The sequence below is a fragment of the Nanorana parkeri genome, unplaced genomic scaffold, assembly GCF_000935625.1.
Source record: "Nanorana parkeri isolate BGI_ZX_2015 unplaced genomic scaffold, ASM93562v1 scaffold2112, whole genome shotgun sequence".
NCBI lineage: Eukaryota > Metazoa > Chordata > Amphibia > Anura > Dicroglossidae > Nanorana > Nanorana parkeri.
This window is the reverse complement of record NW_017308380.1, coordinates 21,510-30,315: the sequence shown is the minus strand read 5'-3', so window position 1 is coordinate 30,315 and position 8,806 is coordinate 21,510. Positions and strand designations below refer to the sequence as shown.

General features: G+C 42.0%; 1 protein-coding gene across 1 annotated transcript in view; it reads left to right on the top strand.

Annotated features, from left to right (window-relative positions):
- Positions 1–711: 711 nt before the first annotated feature.
- The window catches only part of TEX10 (testis expressed 10), a gene marked incomplete at its 3' end in the record, with an annotated part of 28,352 nt that continues 20,257 nt past the window's right edge, over positions 712–8,806 (top strand). Inside the window, exons 1-2 of the mRNA XM_018572709.1 lie at positions 712–1,038; positions 4,494–5,209. Coding sequence (XP_018428211.1) covers positions 859–1,038; positions 4,494–5,209 — 896 coding nt within the window. The remainder of the gene's footprint in view (positions 1,039–4,493; positions 5,210–8,806) is intronic.

The following is an 8,806-nucleotide window of genomic DNA, read 5'->3' as shown; positions in this document are numbered from 1 at the left end:
CCCCCCCCTCCAGCAACTTATACTTTATCACTCCAACATTGGATGATACAAAAAGCATAACGCACAAAGCCTTGTCATGGATGGTGACAGTTCACACCACTGCGTTCCGGTGATATGCGCTTAAAAAAAGTAAGGCATGCAGTACTTTTTTTAGGAGTACAGATACATCGCACCGTGGTGAGCTGATAGAACGTAATGAAATGTCACTTGTGGCATTTCATTACGTTCTGTCACTTGAGACATTTCAATATAGTTCTAAGCAAAAAAAAAAACTGCGATGCAGCTCGTTCGAGCGCTCCTGCACTATTCAGGCACACGCACACCAGCAGCCATGTGGTTGAGCGTGGCTGCTGGTATGAACAAGCCGTGAATGGAGAGGACATCCCAAACCTGCTTGTCAAATCACCTGCGCAGTAGCCTGCCAAAACTCTTGGTACAAAAGTACTGTACGTTTTGGTGTGGTGGTTTTTAAAAAAAGAAAAAAAAATGGCTTGCAACCTTTAAAACACTTGTCGAAATGAATGGGCTGTATGTAAAACGTGTATACCCCTTGTTTTCTTTGTAAGGAACACTGTAACTTTTTTTTTTCCTTTTCGCGACAGAGTCGCTTTAAATCTCTCCGTAGTAAACAAAAGGAACGTCAGTCTGTCACTTCTTCCAGCTTTCTGTCTCCAAACGCTCTCCGTAGATAGCAGCCGGAAGCTATTGCACGACCCGGAAGTTCCTGCTATCGCTGCCTCAGAGCTGGCGATGCAGCAGAGTGCTTTGAGTGAAAGAAGTGCGGGAAGCGCAATGTGAGATGTTCTACTGATCTGCTCTGTGTTCTAATATTGTGCAGCCGATCTGTCCGCCTTCAACATGACTAATAAAAGGAAACGACAAGAAGATTTCCAGAAAGTAAAACTGAAGGTTGGGAAGAAGAAGCCCCGAGCTGACAATGCAACCTACACGACATGCAGGATCAAATCCATTCATCTGAGCGAGCAGCTAAGGGACGAGCACTCTCTCCCTACCAGCCGGCGGAAGCTCACCATTACGGTAGTAGCTCACAACATATTTGCTTTCCAACAGCTTTGCATAGTGTTTTTTTTTTAAGAGGGTGAATAGCGACCGAATAAAAGAACGCACTGCATGAGTTGTTTACTGGTTAACGGCCGAAGCGAGTTATTTGGGACACATTAGAATAATATGTTTTCCCTAGTCATAGTTCTTCATGAGCATAGTCAGGCCATTTATGTCCCATTCACTCCTAAAGTGTTTTGTAGCTCAAGTTTCTAAGCTCTGGTTCATATCTGTGATGTGGTGGTGCATGTGTTCCCGCATCACGTGTTGCACTGTTAGGCTTTACTCGCACCTTCAGTTAAGGTGCTTTTTGGTATTCCTGGGGCAGGAGCCTGCAAATTCCTGCAGCAGGAATACTTAATATGCCGTTTACAAGCGGGTGCTGTCACTTGTTCAAGTTAATGATCGGGTGACGGCGGCCGCATTTGAGAGTGAGCACCCTAAATGTAGTCGTATTTGATACACTTGCATACGGTTTGAAGGCGGTCGCTGTCCTGGACGCATCAATCATGTGAAGGCAGTGATCTCTTCCTAAACGCATGTAATCATATAATGTACGATTACATGTAGAGTGGCGGACTGCCGCTGTCACCTGATCATTAACTTTAATGGGTGACAGCGGCTGCTTGTCAATGGCATATTTGGGATTCCTGCTTCAGGAATCCCAATATGTGTTAATCAAGCCTTAGATGTGCCACTCTGACATTATTTCTTAATGGAACGTCAATTGCACGTGCATTGCATAACGCAACCTATTACCAGTTGTTTTGCTGTAAAAAGATTTAATAAAAATAAAGGTGCTTACACTTCTTTGAGTGCAATTAGATGCCCCAGGCAGCTTAGACGACACGGCTCTTCTCTCCTTCCCGCTCTGAGCTCCCTTCCCGCCAATAGCTGGTGGTATTCTGCATTGCACTGTATAATGTACTATTGCTTGGATTTGTAGTCCTCCTATAGCCAGTGCCATTCTGCATTCATTGCTTCATATATTTACACTGTTCCATTTCACTATATTGCACACCGCACTTTTTTTTTTTCTTTTTTACTTCCACCGCTCCAAGCTTGCTCCCGTGATGGACTACAATCTCAATACAAACTAGTAATCCCATCACTGGAGCCATTTTTTTTTAACCGATTAATCGGCTAACTAATCAATTTTGAAAATCGTTAGCTGCAGCCCTAAAATAAATACAAATTTAAAAAAGGAAAAAAATCATGAAAAAAAACAAATGTTAAATGAAAATTAACCCCGCTGCCTCCTCCACCTGCATGCAAATAAATGTGTGCGCGCTCTGCTCCATTCCACTGTGTGCCATATTGTGGTAGCTGTGTGCGGGTGTACTATCTATACCCCATGCTGCTGTCCAGCACACCCCTGCGCTATGGGATTTTGAGATTTTGCTCGCAAATTGCAAGCACTCGTTGTGACCACGCTGACCAATGAGAAGCGCTTCTTAGCACCGTTAAGTACAGTTTTGGTTAAACCGTTTTGTTTGCATCACAACAAGAAGTTTGGGCCCCCGCTTTAGTCCCTTGGACAAGCAGCTTTTAAAAAAAAATTCCGCACCCCTGAAAAGCGCATAACAATCAAGTACTTCAAATGCTTACTTGCATTGTTTTTCCTTTCCATCAATTTTTCATTCACATGCAATGTGCCTTTGAAATTTGTTAGACATTTTTACTAGTCCGTTTACCTAGCACTGACTCCTCCCTCCTTGCACATCATAGCCCTCTACTTGTCTAGGTGTGTCTAAATATTCTTTGTTCTGACCCAGCACATCTGCCCCTGTTTTCACCTTCCTGCATAACCTGTTATGTAGCTTCCGGGAAGGAAAGAAGGTGGATACTTTAAAGTGTCACTGGAGTAACAGAGTCTGCTGGGGCTGTTCATATCCAAGATGTCGGCACCCAGCAGAAGTCTCTGGACTTTTGGATGTCTACAAAAGGAAGGCTTTTACAGGTAAAAAAAAAAAGTGAAATCATGTGACTGAAAGCAGGCTAATAAATTTGCGCTTAGCACATTTTCAATGCATTCCATGACTTTTGGCATTACATGATGGAATTAGGTCCTAATAAATCCAGCTCTAGCCACAACTTCTTCTTTTTTTTTTCCTATATCTGGATAGAGTAAAGAAAGGATAGAAATCACAAGTGTAGTCTGAGTCCTTGTTGAGTTATTTATATCCGACTTTAAATTATTTGTTCTCCCATAGAGGAGTTTTTCTTCTGTCTGACACCTGTTGCCTAGACAGGACGTGAGTGGTCAACTGCATCAAAGGGACGGAGAAAGCAATCAAATCCGCTTCAGGCCTCCGGTCCAGCTGCAGGCTGTAGTTTTCATCCTTGGCCACAAAGCTCCTCAGTGGCTAAAGGGCATGAAAGCACAGCCTGTACCTCCACCATACCAAACAGATCAAGGACAAAAATCAGTATTAACGCGAGTGTACTTGTATTTCCAGAAGAAGGTATCGGTGGCATCCTCAAACTTCCCACAGAACAGATTTTCTTTACATGTGTTCTGTGAGTGAACTCACACTTGAATTGAAAAATGCCTACATTGTTTTAAATACATATAAAAACTCATACCAAACAAAACCTAGTACATTGACTCAGGATAGTAGCAAGTAGTAGTAGGTGAAACGGGAAGAGGAAAAATTAAATGGCTTTACATACATTTTTTACAGTAAATTCCCCATTATCCAGCATCCACGGGAAATGGTAGATTCCGGATAAATTGAACATTTTGGTTGCTTGAGAGTTGCTATTAAAAATAGGTCTAACTAATGCTATACTCCATACTATACCATAACATGAACTCTTTATTGACTTCATATTAATATTGAAATACAATAATCAAAAGCAAATTAAGACAAATAGACGCACTTAGTATTAGTTCTATAATACATGTGCTGTAATACTGTACTGTATAGTAGATCCCAGCCGACCTGAGGAAACTGAACATAGAGGGGTGTGTGCTTACTTATGGCCTGGTGTGCTCTGGGGCTGCCTGACAGTAGATAGGAGATCTACAATATACTGTACAGTATTCCATGAGCCTACAGTACTGATCACTAGGGGACGCATGTGCACAGCTCTCGATCACACACGGCCTCCCACATGATAATACAGTACTGTATCTGTACAGCACCCGTGGCAATCACACTATTCGGCCCCGATCCTCTACCCTTCCATGCTAGAGAGCCCTCTCCTACAAGGTCGCAGAGAAATGGCAGAACAGTGAGTGCACAGTGGATTTTGTTTGCTGGTTAGATGAGAGTTCCAGTTAGTTTAATACCGGTTAACAGAGTTTACTGTAGTAACTTTATTTTATACAATGCTACCTATACCTGTGTGTTTGATTTTTCTGTTTATGAAGATAAATGTATTTTGGTTACTAGTAACTAAGTTCTTTGGTCTCTCTTCTTTTGCAGGATATCCTTTCACAAATGCACCATTACAATTCTGGTGTTAAACACGGGGCTCTCGTTGGTCTTAGAGAAATCCTGTCAACTCATCCTTCATTACTTGATACACACATTTCCAATATAATGAGTGAAGTGACTGCTGTGTTCACCGACAAAGATTCTATGGTTAGGTCGGCCACGATTTCTGTCTTGCAGACTTTGGCACCCATGATTTTTCAAGAGAAGATTTCGCCTTTTTTCCCTCTTATAAGTGCTCACCTCTCCTCTGCTATGACTCATATAATGCCAGGGATTCAGGAAGACTCGCTGAAGATCCTAGATATCCTTTTGGAAGAGTATCCTGACTTACTTATTGATCGTAGTAGTATGTTATTGAACAATTTCTTGGAACTTATTTCCCACCAAAAGAACTCTAAGGAATTAAAAAACGCAGATAAAGCACCAGCTTGGACACTGTCTGTAAATCCTAATCGGAAGGTTACATCTCAGAAGTGGAGGATAAGTGTACTGGGTAGACTAAAAAAGTTTCTTAAGGCATTAGTGAAACGAGCTGTTGAAAGATATCCTGACAAGGAGCAACTTCACGATGGCGCTGAAAATGAACTTGCTGTAAAAGCCAATGTACACATCTCTTGGCAAGAGCATCAAGCTGGTCAGCAACAAATCAGGTTGTTTGATTGTGAGCAAACACAGTTAAGTAAAAACTCCTCATTTCGTCTGAGGTATGTATCATTTACCCCTATTAAATGGTGTATATGCTTATAAAAATGGTTATAACATTTTTGTTGACGCTAAACTATGAATTCCACCCACCCACTACTTTGAACAACATTCATTTTCTGAGGGAAATATGTAAGTTGTCATTGCTTACTTTTTATTCTGAACATAATAATTCCCTGAATGTTATGTACATATACTCTCTTCAGTACTGTCTAAATCAAGGATTCTCAATCAGAGTTCTCCAAGGTGCCCCCAGGGGTACCGCTGCTGGCCACCATTGCAGCGGTATATATCTGCCCAACATTGGCTGCAAACATTTTAGACATGTAATCTCCGCTGATTAAAAAAAAAAATGGAGAAAATAAACCTGAGCACTTTTCCACTGTAACCAATCGTTTCTTAGTAGGATAGACCGTGAGAACCATTTTCCGAATCATTAGTGAGTTTGAATACCAATGCAAAGTGACTTATTGTATTCTTTTATTTATTGTTATTCCTACAGCTTGCTGATCACACTAATGTACCTGGAGCTGTAGATGCAAAATATATTTCAGGGGTTCACTGAGGCCTCAACAATGTTTTCAAGGGTAAAAAGGTTGACAAAGGCTGGTCTAAATCATTGACTTTGAGCAAGTTTACAAATCGGGAGATTTGCCTTTACATGCTGTGTCTTTTTACTCTTGAGTGACTCAATGTATTGAGCTGGAGACAGCCAGCTAACTAGTATTTTCAAATGGTCAGCAGTGGCGCCTTACATGCTGCTTCAGTACAGGTTTCCTTAAGTGAGATGACATAGAAAAGGAGAACGTATAGAAAGTCATAAACAGGAAACTGGGGAAAAAATGAGCTCAGAAACTGATAGATTGATTTAAGCATCCACCACATAGAATATTTAAATCCAAAGGAGTTAGCTGGACAAGACCATGGGTATATATGGAAAAGAGAAATGGTTCAAGAGTGCAACCTTGCAGTACACCAACTTACAACTTTCTCTCCACACTTTCTGTATGGGGGTATGTAACACCAGAAGCCTGTCTGAAGAGCAAAGAGGACATTGAAGTGACTCTAGGATCATAGATTTTTGCGGTTTGAACATGAGAGGGCAAGGAAAGAGAAGGTTTGAGAATAGTTGAATATACTGTTCAGCTATGATGATGCCATCTCTACCACCGTGTTTGATACCAAGCTAGTGGGGTATGACTATAAAAGAACCTGAGAATGTGGATAGGTTTAACATCCTAAGAGGGCATTCCAAAGGGTGCAGGTTAAAGGATCAGGAGAAGTGGGAAAGATTGTTTTCCAATATTAGTTTAAGGGTTGCCTGTAGAGCTGCAACAATTATTCGATAAGCCGATTAAAATCGACGATGGAAAACGTTGTCAACGTTTTCCATCGTCGGCTACAATTAAAATTGCCCGCCTGTTCGCGGCTCCATACACAAGCTACGCTACGCCCACCGTGCACACGTCGCGTACGCCCACACACGCTAAGCCGGACACACGCCTGCAGAGCACGCCACCGCCACTACTTACAAGGGTTCAGAAACAGGTAAGGGGGACCTGTTTTAATGTTTCCTGTTTAAAAAAAAAAAGCTGCACACTGCAGAACACCAGCAGCTATAGAGGAACAACAAATCCCAGCAATAATACATTAAGCAGCCTGTATAATGTATTATTGCTGGGATTTGTTGTTCCTCTATAGCTGCTGGTGTTCTGCAGTGTGCCGCTGTATTATACATTGGTATTCTGCATTGTATAATACAGCGGCACAATGCAGAATACCAGCGCCCAGTAGGGAGGAGAGCAGCGCCCAGTAGGGAGGAGAGAAACCAGGCATGCACCGCTATTTCAGTGCCATTTTCGGCTGATATGTTTTGGCGGCCGAAGTGTGTGTGGAAATTTAAAAAAAAAAACTTCTTGTCCAAGGGCTAAAGCGGGGGCCGAATCTTCTTGTCCCTCATGACAATCTACTTGTCCCAATACAAAAAAATTGTTTTAATCAAAACTAGGGATGCACCGATATAGGTTTTTGTGTATCGAGTACTGATATTTTGTTTTTGGTACTCACCGATAACGAGCATTGGTGCTTCCGTTTGCATGGAGCAGGCAATCGGGAAGCTGGACAGCGGGTAATTACATGCTACCCAGCTTCCTGATTGCCAGGGAAGCCGACTCCATGGGCCGACTTGATTGTGATTGGCCGGGAAAACGGCTTCCAAGCCAATCAGGAAACGGGCAGCGAGTAATGACCTGATTGGCCGGGAAGCCGGCTCGATGTTCAGAAAGCAGGGCAGTGACTAATGACCCGACTCCCGGTTTCCTGGTTGGCCGGGAAGCCGGCTCACCAAGGTGCTGGCTTCCCGTCCAATCAGGAAATCGGGAGGTGGGTCATTAGTTGCTGTCCTGCTTCCTGATTGCATGGGAAGCTGGCTCCATGTTCCCCTACGGCACTGCCGGTCAGAGGAAATCTTCAGCTGACCGGAAGTTCCAGTATTGGGGAAGGTATCGGAGCATTTGGGGCGAGTACAAGTACTCTGCCAAATACTCTGTATTGGTGCATCCCTAATCAAAACTGTATTTGACTGTGCTAAATAGCGCTTCTCATTTGTGTGTGTGTTTTTTATTTTTTGAGAAGTATGACATTTTATAATATTTAGATAGCGGCCCCCTCTGGTAGCTGCAGCTACCAGAGACCCGGCCATTACGCTGAACTTTAACTGTGAGATGTAAGTATAATAGCTGTACCTACTGTATAAAGTTATTGTCCAAGCATGCTAGCAGAGCCCAAAGATATTTTCATTTAATGCTACCAAATGCTTTTCCATGGTCAAGGAAGAGTATTGCTGTCTGTCCAGCATTGTCAATTGATGCCTTTTATACTTTGAAAAACTCTCCTTTTTCTAAGTATAGAGGAGGAATTAGACCCTAGATGCACTTGCAGATGGGGCTGTGACTGCAGGAGTCTCCTGGCTCTAAATCTCAGGGCTTGTTTACACCAACCAGATCGGAAAGTTATTTTTTTTTCTTTTATTCATCTGGGCTAAAAATGCGTACACATTATTTTCAGTGGTACAAAGGAGGCTGGTTCACACCATTGCGTTCCGTTACAGAGCTTTTTTAAAGAAAAAATAAAGTCCAGCATACTTTTTTTTTTATCTGGAACGCACCAGAAACGCATGCAAAGTAATGTAAAGCATGTAAAAACACAAGAACGCACTGTAATGCACTTAAAACCCAAGCAAAACCAACTGAGAACAAAAACAAAATGTACCCGAATGCATCAAAAACATGTCAAAATTCACATACACACATTTGCGGAAATGTATCCAGGTCTGGAGATGGTGTGAACAATAGGGCTGCAGCTAACGACTATTTTCATATTTGATTAGTTAGCCGATTATTAACTTCGAATAATCGGATAAAAAAATACCGTCATTTATTTAAAATAAAATGCACAAATGCGGCGTTACAGACCTAAAGTTTACTTCAGAATAAAACGGTATGCGCATTTTTGAAATCGAAATGGCACTGCAACGCACCTCTGCAGCAAAATTTATCAGGCTGAAAGTGATGTATATATACATATACATACATACATAT